Genomic DNA, 14,305 nt, shown 5'->3' on the forward strand with positions numbered 1-14,305 from the left:
CTTCATGTATATACTATAATTAACTTCTCACATCTCCTCATTGAATATTTTCTCTTCATTTATTCGAACTATCTCTATTTCGCTTCTTTTATTTTATCTACCACAAAAATCATTCCGATCCTACCTTATTACAAATATTTTAACTCCTAAGTCTATCTCTGTTAGTATGCCTGTCAACACATCCATCTCCAAGTTTGAGACCGAGATTGTAATTGTTGTTGTTACTAAAAATGCTCTCATGCTTGTGGTTTTCAACTTGTTATGACATGTGTATAGCTATACAAACACACCGTTTCTTTTTAGTCGTTATATTGTATTTTTGAGAGTTAATTTAATTAATTTTTAAAGTTAAATTAAATTATATTAATTTATTTTTTTTAAAAAAATTAGATGTTCAAAATTATACGAAAAGTACTTTAAATTGCATTTTTTTCATATCAATATGATAAAAAAGTAAATCTTAAAATATTAGTCAAAATTTATATTTTTCGACTCTCAAAAATAAAATTATAACAATTAAAAAAGAACAAAAAGAGTATCATTAAATGTAAAATAAGAAGTTCAACTTTTTTTTTTAAAAAAATATAAAAATATGTCTCTTTTATTTTTATTCTTAAAAAAGGATATCTATAGAGTTCTAATACTGTGAACATAAAACAGAGCATCACGTAAAAACGTAAAATGAAATATAGTGCAGAATTAATTGTGTTTGGTGTTGCAGAAATATTTTATCCTTTTTCTAAAATTACTTTTAAATTTGGTGTGTTTGGTATTGCGGAAATATTTATTTTGATTGTTTTCTAGTGTTGTATTAAACTGCTTTATGACCAAAAAATCATTAGGAATTATTTTGAAAAAATAACAAAAAGACTTCTTTTGATCAAATAACGACCAATACTTTTAAATTTTGTGCAAATTATTATTTTTATTTTTAAATTATTGACAGTCTTAAAAACACCTCTCTATTTAACTAACTAATCTTAGATACAATCTGATCTGTCAAATATCATAACAAGTGGCATCAAATTCATGTAGAAGTATGAGAGTCTTAATAAAATGTCGGAAGAAGTATTGAAAATACTCCTAAACTTGACGAAAATTGAGAGATATATTTCACTCACATTATAAGATCAGATGTGTATTTAAATTTAATTACTCAAATAAAAATATATTTTAAAACTGTCAATAATTCAAAGATGAAACTAATGTCATTTTATTTAGATGATGGAAGCATAAGAAAAAGACAGACACGCAATTCTAATTACTCTTTTAATCAACGGTTAGATATTATCAAACCTCACTTCTATGAATTTCAGTCGTCCGATTAATTCTCTTCTTATCGACCGTAGGATGAAAATTGAATGAATATCCTACCGTCCAATATTTACAAAAATTGAATTTCAAAAGCTAGAGGGAGCAGCACAAACACAAAAGCCTTCTTCTTTCTCTTCTCTTCTCCTCTCTCTTCCGTCTGTATATACACACAGATACACGTTTTTGTATGTGTGTGTTTTCGATTGAATTTTTGTTGAATTTGGTGAATAATTGTTGATTTTGAGCCAATGTTTGGTGGATTTTTGTAATTTGAATCTGATTGAGGAATGTTAGAATTTTATCTGATGAATTTTAAATTTTTGAGTTTTTTTTTTGTTTAATTTAATGGATATTGAGGAATTGTAGTGGTATTTATAGTGGATGATAAGTGAATTTTGAAATTTTGAATTCAGTTGAGGATTTTTTGAGTTTTTTTTTTGAATGGAGAAAAGTGAGGGAGGGGATTCTTTCCCTCCAAACAAGGCACAATCGGAGGTTGTTGTTTCTTCTACGGTGGCTACGGGAGTGGATTTTCCGGCGAAGAAGCTGGCAAGGCAGCTGGATTTCACGGTGTTTGGACAATCTCCGGCGGCTGCCGTTACGGCGGTGACGGAGCAGACTCAGAAGATTCAGCCGTTAACAATGACGTCTAGTCCACAAATCGTACCAGTGAAGCTAACGCCGGTGCAAAGGCCACAATTACAGCCGCCACCATCACAGCCGCTGCAACATATGTTGTTGATGCCGATGAAACAAACTGCGGTGCCTCCTACTCATCCTTCAATACGACCTCCGTAAGTATTTATGGTTCATTGGAGGAAAAAAAACGTTTCTTTTGAGCTCATGTCACTGAAATTTGGCAGGATTAGAGGAACTGGTGGTTGGAAGTTTGTTATAAACTCTATAATTTGTTTGCTATCTGCTAAAGATTGCCTCTTTGAGCATGTAGGAAGAGAATATGAGATACCTCTAGGGCTTTGGTTCAATAGCAAAGGTTTTACAGTCTAGATTTATGGTAGGCCCATGCCATGAGTTTAAATCATGCTGGTGAATTAAGTGGAGAGGGTAGAGGGGCCATATTCACTGAGTTTCTAAATCTGAAACAACAGATTTCTTGGTTATCCGAAAAAAATCAGAATTTGAGATTCCTTTCATAAAAATTTGGGGGTGTTACTGGGGATAAGTTTCTGGTGCAATTGGTATAGATAATTAATCAGTATTTTTCTGTGAAGTTAGTGTCAGATAAAAAGGATAGAAATGAGTTTTATTTCTTGAATCCATGAGGAGACGGGGAAAGGTGAGAGGCCGAGAGGGAGGAAAATGTTTGGATTACTCCGAAATGCTTGGATTTGCCTTTTTTATTCCTTAGATTTCATTTGATCCAGTTTGCCTTTCTGTTTCTATATTTTGGTTGATTTGTGAGGCAATACATGACTTTAGAGATGATAATCATGATCCTTTGCTTGCAACTTTGTAAGTCATGTTGCAGCTGACTAGCTAACTTATGGAAAGAAACAATATTTGTACATGTATAGGCATGCTTCACCCGGATTGGCTTCCATTTTGCTTGTCGGTGTACTTTACTTTTAAACTATTAACCTTATATTAATTTGTGGTTACCATCTAACATGTCTCTGATTAGTTGATCATATTGTCTTCTGCCTTCTTGATCCTAAATTTGCGGATAATATTATTAATATCTACAGTTATCTTGCTTTGCTCACCTCAAACATGTTAAATTTTGGGTGTGTTTGTGGGCTCTAGGCAAATTTTTGGGATTCTGCATTATAAAGTTGTGACAGGGAGCACTTTTATGTTAGCTTAGCCTTAACATGATCTATATTCTATATGATGCTAATACTCGCTGTTTTCAGGAAACCAGAATCTCCAAGAGCACGTCCAAGGCAAAGTGCTAGTGAAGTAAAAGATGGTACTCCTAAAAAGCAAAAGCAGTGCAACTGCAAACACTCTCGATGTTTAAAGCTGTAAGTACTACCTCCTCATTCAAACTTATGTCGAAAATCTCAAAACTAACCAAAATCTATTAATCGATGGCAAATACATGAAGGTGACACTGATAAGCTCTGATTTTTTTTTCCAATTTTCTGCTTCTTGCTGACAAAACATTTGTTGGAAGGGATATGCATGAGGTAATGACCATTAGAAAACCCTATAATTTTTTAACACCCATACTCTTCAGAGTATGCTGGAATTTTCAATATTTGAGCACAAAAGCATAGATTTTACTTATCAAGTAGACAACTTCCAATGTTTCAGTAACCACCCTCCAGAAAGGAAATTTCCAAAGGAGGAAAGCAATTAAAGAAGAAAAGCTATGTGTTAACTTAATTCTTTCTTAGAAAAGGAAAGAAGAATAGCAAGTCCTGATGATTTCAAGAAGAAAACCTATTATCTGATTTGCCATAGGAAAAACTATCGTCAAGGTGATCCAACCAAAGAAGTGTTAAGACATCAATGAAGAAATTTCTTTTTCTGTTGGGAAGCATATATTTGAGGGCACTTGCTAATTATTGTTCTGTTGCCTGGTTTACAAGACTTATCTTGGGGTTGATTAATCTTTGCTTCTAAACTATTTAGCATCAATATGCCTGTGTATTCCCCAAGTATTTTGCTTTTTAGAGAGATTTGAAATGTTGTGAGAATGGTCGTATAAAGTGAGGGATCATGTACAAGGAGACTAGAGTTTGGTTAGGATTAAAAACCAAGTGTGGAATGTCCTTAAATCTCGGTTTTTTCTCACATGAAGAAATATTTTAATAGTTAACAGATGATTCTTATTTTCTGTCTCATTGTCCTTGTTTCTCATGTTGTTTTCTTTCTCATCAGTCAGATACTTTTGTTGATAAGAGATATTTCCCTTCCGTGAAAGATATTGTGTATATTGAAACTTATATATATCATTTTCCAAAAAAAATCATCATAATATTGTCAACTGAACAATTCCCAACAGTAAGGATTAAGAAATGGGAAATATGACACATGATGACATGCGATATGTTTAATCCCTGTTCTAAAGAAGCTATTAATTTCATCCTAGGGTTTATTGGTAATTTTGCAAAAGGAAGGATAATAATGAGATTAAAGCCTAGTCCATCATATTTACCTTCCATATGCTTTTCCAGTTTTTTTTTTAATCTGCTCAAGTAGGCATACTTTCATTTGCAGGAGCATATGTCCATTATTTTCTCTTTGTGTCATAGTACTGACTGTCTTTGCATTAATCTTGTGAGCACATGGACATAGTGGTAAAACTTTAGGAAAAGGAATTATCTAACCGTACAAGATATCCGGTCAATGATGACTAGATGTCTACATGGATGGTACATAGGGTTTTCTGTGGTGTTTACGAAGTAAAACCATAACCAAAATCATATCTGCGCAGTTTTTTCAAAATTTAAAACCAAAACCACACATATGTAGTAAAAGACCACATGTTTTAGTACTTTAATTAGGTTGTGGGTGTTAGGTGGATGGTTTGTGTAGTTTTAGTTTAGGTATTTAGGGCTATACATTACACTAAGAAGGCTATACATTACACTAAGAAATTTGGGTTTTGGGTTATATGACGTTACATTAGGAGTTCAAAGTTTAGGGTTATACAACTTTACACAGATAAGTTCAGGGTTTGAAATTTATATCTTTGTGCTTTACATGGAAAATTTGGGGTTTATACATAATACAAATACATACAAAAAATTACCAGCTAAAGCCCACATATAAAAACCACACAGTTTTTAGTAAATTCACCACTTGCAAAAGTGGACCTTTTGGGAATTAGGTTCTAGCCATGAATAAATGGGCTATTTGTTTCAAAATGTCCATGCAATACATGTATACAGTCTGTATTTCGAAAATGGAGGTTTTGTTTGAGTTTTTGAAGCTATATTATACATAAAAATCAAAATAAACCACCACATTTGGTTTTCTAAGGTTGAAACCAACCCATGTAAAACGTCAGTTTGTGGGACATTGGTCTATTTCAGATGGTTTACGTGATTGCATTTCTTTCATTCACAGTAATGGTGCTGGTAATATTCTTATATAATCCCATTCTCTGTTATTTGTCATGTATTTAAAAGTGTTTCATGTCTATGCATTACTATATTATTAGAATCGCTTTCTACGAAGTTATGGGTGTTTCTTTTGGACGTCATGTTTTTGTGTGATAATTTTAGGAGATATATAAGGTGTTCCTGTTCTATCAATATGTAAAGTTTCTTCTAATTGGCTACTTTATCCAGGTGATTTTTTGTTTACTTCAGTTATTCAATCTTTGTCAGATGTTTTGCTGATAGTATTTGAATGAACAACACAGGGTTAGATCTTATGCAATTTGCTTTTTTCCTTGCTTTCTTTCTATTTTTGGGGACAGGTATTGTGAATGCTTTGCATCTGGAATATACTGTGATGGGTGCAATTGTAACAATTGTCATAACAATGTTGAAAATGAGCCTGCTAGGCGCGAAGCAGTTGAAGCTACTTTAGAGCGTAATCCACATGCATTCAGGCCTAAAATTGCCAGCAGTCCACATGGAGCTCGAGATAATAAGGTACTTCTTATTAAGTTGATTCGTAGATGATGCTTTCTTAAAATTTGAATTATTCATAGAAAATTATGTTCTGGTTTAAAGATATCCTACTCTCACTGATGTCCTTGTGATCGAAGATACTATTGGTTTATTGTGATCTCTTTTTAGGAATGACCTAGTTAAAAATTGGTATATGAGAAAGTAGGAAATGCCATATAATCCATATTTACTTGAATTTTTCGAGCTTGAGAAGTCAATACAGATCATTTTCTACTTTGACTTTGAGCTTGAACTGAGCTTGTAAAAATAAATGCCTGTGGTTGTTCAAGCTTGCATTTGAATAGTGAAATGTTGACTTAATCTTACAATCTGTGCCTTCTCTATCTATATTCCATGTACTACGTGTAGGAGTAAGAGAAGGTGCTTCTATGCAAGGTATTCTCATAACAATGCTTCTTTGAATATTAGTTTGATAGAGAAAGCATCACATCAAAGTTCAAATTTTGAATAGTTTACCAAATTTAAATTCTTGAAAATTATATAAAAAGGTATGATGTCAAACATGTTGGGACGTCCCAAAATGAGGAGTGTGTCATATAAATTGGGGCAAAGGAATACTTTTTTTTTTTTGAACTTCTTCATGATTAGCTTTTCAATTATATTTTTCCTTCTGGAAAGAAAAAAAGAACAGGAAAATCATATCAAAAAGAAAAACTTAATAAATCTAGTGCGCAGTATGTGTTTGACCAAATTAAATGATCCAAAATCTGTCAAAGGAGTTTTCTCAACTATTTGGTTGTTTTGTACATTTAACAGCTAACAATCATATTGAAAATTGCTAATCATTGTTGAAAAAAATGGGACAACTATTCACTGAAGCAATAAAGAGACATACAGTAGTTTTATCAATAATCACAAGTGCCTATTAGTATACAAATTTAACTGTGAAGAATTAATCAAATATGGATCCACAAAGGGTCAATCTAATCATGAAATCAACTTCGTTCACTCAATATGGTGGTGTATCATTTCAGAGGAAGCAAAGGCAGTCAAATCATGATGCCATAGGATTTTTTTCTCTTTTGTTAAATTTTGCTTGATTTCTAGAACTATTTGTGCATGTAAGGATGAAATGTGCAAAGTTGAAATTTGAAGTAAATCAAATAGCTCCATTTGTTGTTTCTTAATCTATTTGATAACTTTTGAACTGCACCTAAATCTTTTTAGGAGGAAATTGGGGATGGCTTAGTCTTGGCAAAGCATAACAAAGGATGCCACTGCAAGAAATCAGGTTGCCTCAAGAAGTACTGTGAATGCTTCCAAGCCAATATTCTTTGCTCTGAAAATTGTAAGTGCATGGACTGCAAAAATTTTGAAGGAAGTGAAGAGAGGCAGGCTCTTTTTCATGGAGATCATGCAAGCAATATTGCATTTCTCCAACAGGCGGCAAATGCTGCGATCACAGGTGCCATTGGATCCTCCGGTTATGGATCTCCTCCAGTGAACAAGAAAAGAAAGGGTCAGGAACTGTTCTTTGGGTCAACAATTAAGGATCCTGTTCACAGACATGGACAACTCCAACAGGTAAACACTATTTTTTCACCATTGAAACGATGCATTTTCAACTGTTTGATTACTGAAGAATGTTTGAGTTCCTTCTCATATAATCCACCTGGCAACACTAAGTTGCTGATAACAGTTAATTGCACAGGGCATGGGTTTGAGGGATAAGGTCCTCTGACTTTTCATCCGAGAAAAGTCATTTAACAACTACGTGAATTTTTTTCTGGATATAGAACCTGTTTGGATTGGCTTATTTTAAGTGCTCTTAAGACAAAATAGCTTTTAAGCATTTTTTTAGTGTTTGGATAAATTTTGAAAGTGCTTATAAGCACCCGCTTTTAAGCTAAAATGGTAAAAGTAAGTCAAAAGCCAATCCAAATGGGCTCTTATTTTTGTCGATTGATAGGTTTGCTTAAAAATAAGCAGGAGTGACAATTTTCTGTTGCCTTGCTTTAATCTTTTTTAGAAAATAATTGATGGATGAAATACCGTACTGTATTATACAGGGGAACCACATTAAATCTTCTGTCCTACCTTCATTATCTTCAATTCCTGGTCCATGTGTCGGAAATGCTTCAACAGTCGGTCCTTCCAAGTTTACTTACAGGTAGCAGTAACTGCCCCTAAGAAATTGAACTTTACTGCTCATTCAGCAAACTAATCATCATGTCATGTTTGAAGGTCTCTGTTGGAAGACCTCATCCAACCACAGGACTTGAAGGAACTTTGCTCAGTTTTAGTTGTATATTCAGGAGAAGCAGCGAAGATGCTGGCAGGTATATATAGATGTCTTCTAAGTACATTTTATTACTTGTATGACCAATACTTTTGGTGCATCTTATTTTGTTATATTGATTCCAGCTTGTTGTTTCCTTTAAAATCATAAATTGAGTTTCCGTTAGGAAGTGTGAAGTTACTAAGAGTTTTCTTTCTGCCATTTTTTTCTATCTCTTGCTTTACTACTTAGTTGAGCCTTTTTCCTTCTTGAAACTTGGGAAACATAAAAGGCAGCTTTGCGATGAATATTTATTTCTCAAAAAATAATTATAGATTATTTTTGCTGCACTTGAGTCGAGAGTTTTCCGAAAACAGACTCTTTACCTCCACGAGGTAGGGGTAAGATCTGCGTACACTCTACCCTCCCCAAACCCCACTAGTGGGATTGCATTGGGTATGTTGTTGTTTTCTAATGAAGAAATTGTTTAGCCAATATACCTTTCTGCCTCTGAACTAAATGTAAACGAAGTTAACAGATTGCTTCTGATGGAATTAAAGGCATATTTAGGATTTGGAAGCTCTGGGCGCCACACTGCTTTCAACAGTAACATGTATGCAGCATTTTAGGAAAGTGGTGTCAATATTCACAGAGGAAAACTATAATTAATATTTATCAGCAATTTTTAACACAAAATTAAGCCTTGTCTACTTGGTGTAGTTAAGTTCTTAGTTAGAAGAGGTCAAGGGTTCTGTTCTACATAGCCACAACTTTTTTAACAATGAATGCAGCATGCTAAGCTCTCAACATGTTTTGCGCCTTGCTTCAGGGCTTAAGCGCGCCTTTGACAACACCGGAAGAAACATGTGAGGAGCTTCTTTTTAGATTGGAGAATTTTAACATCATAAATTGGGTATAATGAGGATTCATTGTAAAGACTAGATCTACATAGTCCATCAACCTACCACAAATCTTTTTGTTTATGGGCTTGGGACAGGCAATGTGAGTTCACATTGTACCCTAAGGTTTGCATAGTTATGTGGTGAGCATGGATTGATTGCACAAGTCAGATCTTATGTTGGGAAAGTTAATATCTGTTGGTTCTACCATGTCTTTTTGTGTGATTTTATCACGCGTTTGCTGTATATGGTGTACAATCATTTTACTGTTTACGTGTTGTAATGCTTTCAGATGAAAAGGATGCTTCACAAAAACAGGCTGAGGGGCAGACAGAAGCTTCCCTTGCTTCGTCAACTCAGGAGCGAGTACAAAATCATAAAGATTCTGGTTCTGAGAAGGATATGCTTGATTGTTGTTCGAGTGGGGACCAGGGTGAGAAAATCAGCATGGAAGAGTCTAGTCTGGATGGTGTTGATATATCAAAAAGAAGGCCAATGTCTCCCGGGACGTTAGCACTAATGTGTGATGAATCAGACACCATGTTTGCAGCTGCCGTTACTTCTCCTAATGAACTAGCAACTCTTAGCTGTAATACTTCTTCTCAATTGCCCCATGGGCAGGGCATGACGGAGACATATGCAGAACAGGAAAGGATTGTATTGACGAAATTTCGTGATTGTCTTAATAGGCTCATCACTCTAGGAGAAATAAAAGGTAAATTTCTCTTTTCTTTTCTGTCTAAATCTGGTCCTGATTCACTGAATAAGTAGCTATTGCCAAAAACTGCATCAGTGAAGCCACACATAAGCCCCAAAATACCTTACTATATGTTCAATGACATCTGATTAAACTGTTGTTTTCTAATACAAAGGGGAGATAATTTCGTGTTAGATTCCTCTGTTAGGCACAAGAAATGTAGTATTATGAGGAATAAAACACAATGACCTGAAAACTAGATTCACTAATTCCTAGGTATAACCCAAAAATAATTTTAATGTGATCAATCAATTCTTTGGAAATAATTATATATTACCTAAGGTACATTGGATAATGTTGGACATGTTTACTTTTGTAGCCTATAGGCTATAGCATTCTGAGAAATGAAAGTATCAAATATGAAAATGGATAAGGTGCATGCACATTCAAGTTTGTGTCGTTTTTTAATGTATTTTGAAGGATCATTGTGAAGTGCTCAAATCCATATCATTTCCCATTCCATACAGCTAAATCAAGTTAACATAATTGTGTAGTTTACATAGTTTATGATAACCCACGACCAGACTCCTTGCATACACCACGTCCTTAGCTACTGATTTGAAGGAGTGGAGATTTGAGGGACTCCATTAATCAGTAAATCTTTTGAAGTGGAGTTATCCCTTCTCCTAAATTTGCATGGTAAGCTTAGTTCCTGTTTTCTAGGAAATATCCTTTGTTCACTTCCACTTAACACCTGGAGCTGGTTTTTTCCCTTTATGCGTAAGGTAGGAAGTCTATTTACATATTGTAAATGTACTGGGTTGGTGCAGCATTGAAAACATTACACTTATAGACCTCCCAACGAACTCATGGCATTGTTCAAATCATTTACATCTTTCTTTTTACTCCAAAAGAATATAGTATTTGTGTATCTATGCTTTATATTAGTCTATAAAGCAAGATCTTGTTCTTCAAAGCATCTCCTGTTTCCTTCTCTCCGGAGTGACCACAGTATGTACGTGGCAGTGGTATCTCGAAATTTTCTTACTGATTGGGACTTTGTTTCCCCTTTCAACATAGAAAAACTTCTGGAGATGCTTTGAAGGAACGCATCACATATTTTTAGCTACTTCACACTGAAGGAGCAAGTGACGGATCGTCTCTTCCTGTCTGCCATGCAGCAATCTGTGCACAGTAGTCTTCTCTTCTATGTAAGTAAGCTATTCTAGCTCCATAATCTACTGTCCAAACAAAAAGGGATACTTTCAGAGGCACTGTCATTCTTATTGCTTTCCAAAGAACGAATTCAGCTTCCTCATTCCTTGGAAACTATTCTAGAGTAAAAAGTAAATAGCAAGAAGCTGCCCTTTTGTCTCCCTCCCAAGTAACTGTATCTATCTCATATTTGTTCCACATATTCTTACAACCTTCTTAAGAGCTGATTAATGAACCATGTACTGGTAGCAATTAGCAAGTAAAGAAATTTTGTGCAATCACAAAATCATTTGTTATTCTCAATGCCCGTAAGAAGATTGAAGGTGAAGTAAGATTAGACTGATTGTGATGCCTAAGCGTAGATAGTCAAATAATTTGCTTAGCTTTAAAAAGGATTACAGGATAAATTAGGATGTATACATAGAATTAAAATAGAATGGTCAACATTGAGGATTGCTACCAGAATGATACACGATAGAAGATAATCAATAGAGTGAAAGGCAAAGTCTATAGAACAAATGTGAAGCTGACAATGCAATATAGGAGAGAAAGTTGGGTCTGAAACCCTCAACATACCTGCAAGATGAATATCATAGATAAAACTACAGATTTTATGATAGATGTGCAATCAACAAGATAGAATAGATTATAAATGACCACAGTTGATGGAGGGTTCAAGTAGCATATATAGAAATAAAGACATAAGGTTGCCTGAGACAATTCTGTTATATCCTACGTAGACCTCTCTATGCACTGGTTAATAGGCATAACAATATGTTGATTGAATGTGATAACAGAAGAAGAGATAGAGTGATAGACCTGAATCACATGGAGGGAAATAGTCTCAAAAACTAAAATCTCTCAGAATTCCCTGTAGACTTATTTATTAAGGATTGATAATAATGTCTGAATATCGAGTGGTATTTTGATAAAATTTGTAAGTTTAATGGTTGATTATAATATCCTTGATTTGAAAAAAAAGAACAAGGTGGAATAGCATTGTTTTGTGCTTGATGTAAAATGGAACAAGTAGATGAGTCTGAATCTATTTTAGAATAGTTATGAAGGAAATGACCTCTGCCCATTAGTGAAGGGATTCATATTTTCCATTTTGGTGGAGCATGTTTTCATTAGAAAATATTTGTCTGTATCCAATAATCAAACATCACAATGACTATTTACAGAAAGTATTATGTCATACGAAACACACCCTTAGCTAAAAATACGAAGTAAAGGATCCAGATAATTGATACAATTGTTGGGATTAAATCAGTTATCTGGGAAAAGATAGGAGTGAGATTCATAGAGCCCGTAACATGCCTTAGAAAGACACATAATTTACTGGCTGATTGAAATTGCCCTGAATCGAATAATATGGATTTGGAGTATTCATAATGTCGACACAAACTGATTCGCAGTCGAGGTTTAGTTGATCATTGTTTGATTTTTTTGATTTGGGCCCGAATCTTGCCATTTTCTTTTGTATCTCGGATCAACTTCGCTTTACGCACTTGTTTTTCGATATTGCTTTACTTGAGCCGAGGGTTTATCAGGAATAACCTCTCCTTTACAAGGTAGGGGACTAGGGATAAGGTTGCCTACACACTACGCTTTCCGGACCCCAGTTGTGGGATTACACTGGGTATGTTGTTGTTGCACACTTGCAATGTTATGGTGGATTAGAACATGTGCGTCATTCTTCTCTTTTATAGAAATCATTTACCTGGCTCCTCAAAACAAATAGGAAAGGATGCATGGTGGACTTGCAGTGTCTTTGAATGATCACATAACCTGTGTGTACAATCTGGCTCTTAAATTCCTAATATATATAGCCTATCTACTTTTTCTTGTTATTTTCTAGATGGCTAATTATTTAAATATTCTTCAATCCCTGCTAATTTATATTAAAACTTCAATAATACAATTTGTTAGATTTTTTTTTTTTGTGTTCAACCATCCAATGTCCTGAACACAATGGCTTGAGTAATCAAGATTCACATTGTAGAAAGCTCATTATGGGGTCTTTAGCGATAATGGGTTTTTAGCTCTCCCTACAAAGGTGACTCTATTCCCGAACTCGAACCCAAGATCTTTGGTTTAGGGTTGGTAGAACTTAGAACTATTTACAATATTATTTTATGCTTGCTTCTTATGCAACTGCAATACGCCCCCACCCCACCCCCTCCTCTCTGTTACCTTTTTTTTTCTTTCTGTTGCTCACCACTGTGTTTCATTCGTTATCACCTTATTTTACTAACCATCTATTTCAAATTACAGAAAAAAAATGTTCTTCAATGGTGCGAGGTACTGACTTCATTGATCAAAAAGATATGATTGGTAATGGTTTTACCACGACTGAAACGAGGAATCAACATGATTCCTTTAACAATGGTGTTTCCAATTCTCCTCTTCCTCAGCCAAGAACAACTCAGATGTTTAGTGCAGTAGTAACTACTACTAATAATAATGCGCTTCCTAAAGTTCATCATCCAGATGAGAATGGGGATGTCAAGCCAAAAATCTGAAAGGAAAATTATAGTTAGCTTTAGAATGAGATTTGCCTGTAAACTGCTGCATCTTTGTAATATTAGGCTTTTATTCATTCAGTCTTTTCTTTGATGTAGCAGAAAAATTCATCAAGGCCCCCATTTGTTAGAACTAACAAGCCTTGTAACTTCTTAGCACATTTACTTTAGTGCAATTTCAATCATAATTGCATTTTTTATAACTTTCCTTGAATGTATATCTGTCAGCTAAATTGCACCTGGGATGTTAGATTTGCGGGTTGGATTGAATTGTGCTAGGTTATAGCAAAACGAGTCAATAAGTACATGATCGAATGTAAAGTTTACATTTTTGGTCAATTTGAACTAAATTGATTAAACATGGGGGAGATGTTGGATATATAAGAAAATAGACCTAGTGACACTTTTAAAGTTGTGGGCCTAGGTAATATCACTAATGGGATGATTGTTACAAATGGTATTAGAGTCACTCTACGAGCATGTGCTCTATATCACTCAAGTAAGGGCCTAAGCTAGAGATGTTTTTGGCTATTAGACTTAGTATGAAACTTAAGTGAGATAAAATACTGATGTAAAAATTTGTTTAATCCATAACTTTTTTAGTGTCTTACTTCATGATTTAAATCAGTAAAAATGCTCTAAGATGCATCGTTCAGGCATGTCTTTGCTTTAGTATGTTAAGCTTGTCTTAATAGAGTTTGATTATTTCTAATAGTGGCTTATTTAATCGAAGATTGCAACATCGGAAACAATTTCATCATAAATCAATAGTTAATCACAAGTGAGAAATATTGCCCCAATTTGCCTATCAGAATAACCCCTCTACA

General features: G+C 34.4%; 1 protein-coding gene across 2 annotated transcripts; it reads left to right on the forward strand.

The window, feature by feature from the left end:
* Positions 1 to 1,203: 1,203 nt before the first annotated feature.
* On the forward strand, positions 1,204 to 13,685 carry LOC129871485 (protein tesmin/TSO1-like CXC 5). Of its 2 annotated transcripts, XR_008762263.1 has the most exons (9): positions 1,204 to 2,108; positions 3,189 to 3,299; positions 5,708 to 5,885; positions 7,092 to 7,448; positions 7,934 to 8,034; positions 8,109 to 8,203; positions 9,334 to 9,756; positions 10,819 to 10,949; positions 13,231 to 13,318. XR_008762263.1 is itself a non-coding variant. In XM_055946405.1 (8 exons), the coding sequence occupies exons 1-8, from the start codon at positions 1,756 to 1,758 to the stop codon at positions 13,476 to 13,478; spliced, it is 1,866 nt and encodes a 621-aa protein (XP_055802380.1). In that variant the 5' UTR covers positions 1,204 to 1,755; the 3' UTR covers positions 13,479 to 13,685. The 2 variants fall into 2 exon arrangements, 1 of the variants encoding a protein (XP_055802380.1); XM_055946405.1 differs by lacking the exon at positions 10,819 to 10,949 and having other exon boundaries at positions 13,231 to 13,685.
* Positions 13,686 to 14,305: the final 620 nt, after the last annotated feature.

Source organism: Solanum dulcamara, chromosome 10, assembly GCF_947179165.1.
Source record: "Solanum dulcamara chromosome 10, daSolDulc1.2, whole genome shotgun sequence".
NCBI lineage: Eukaryota > Viridiplantae > Streptophyta > Magnoliopsida > Solanales > Solanaceae > Solanum > Solanum dulcamara.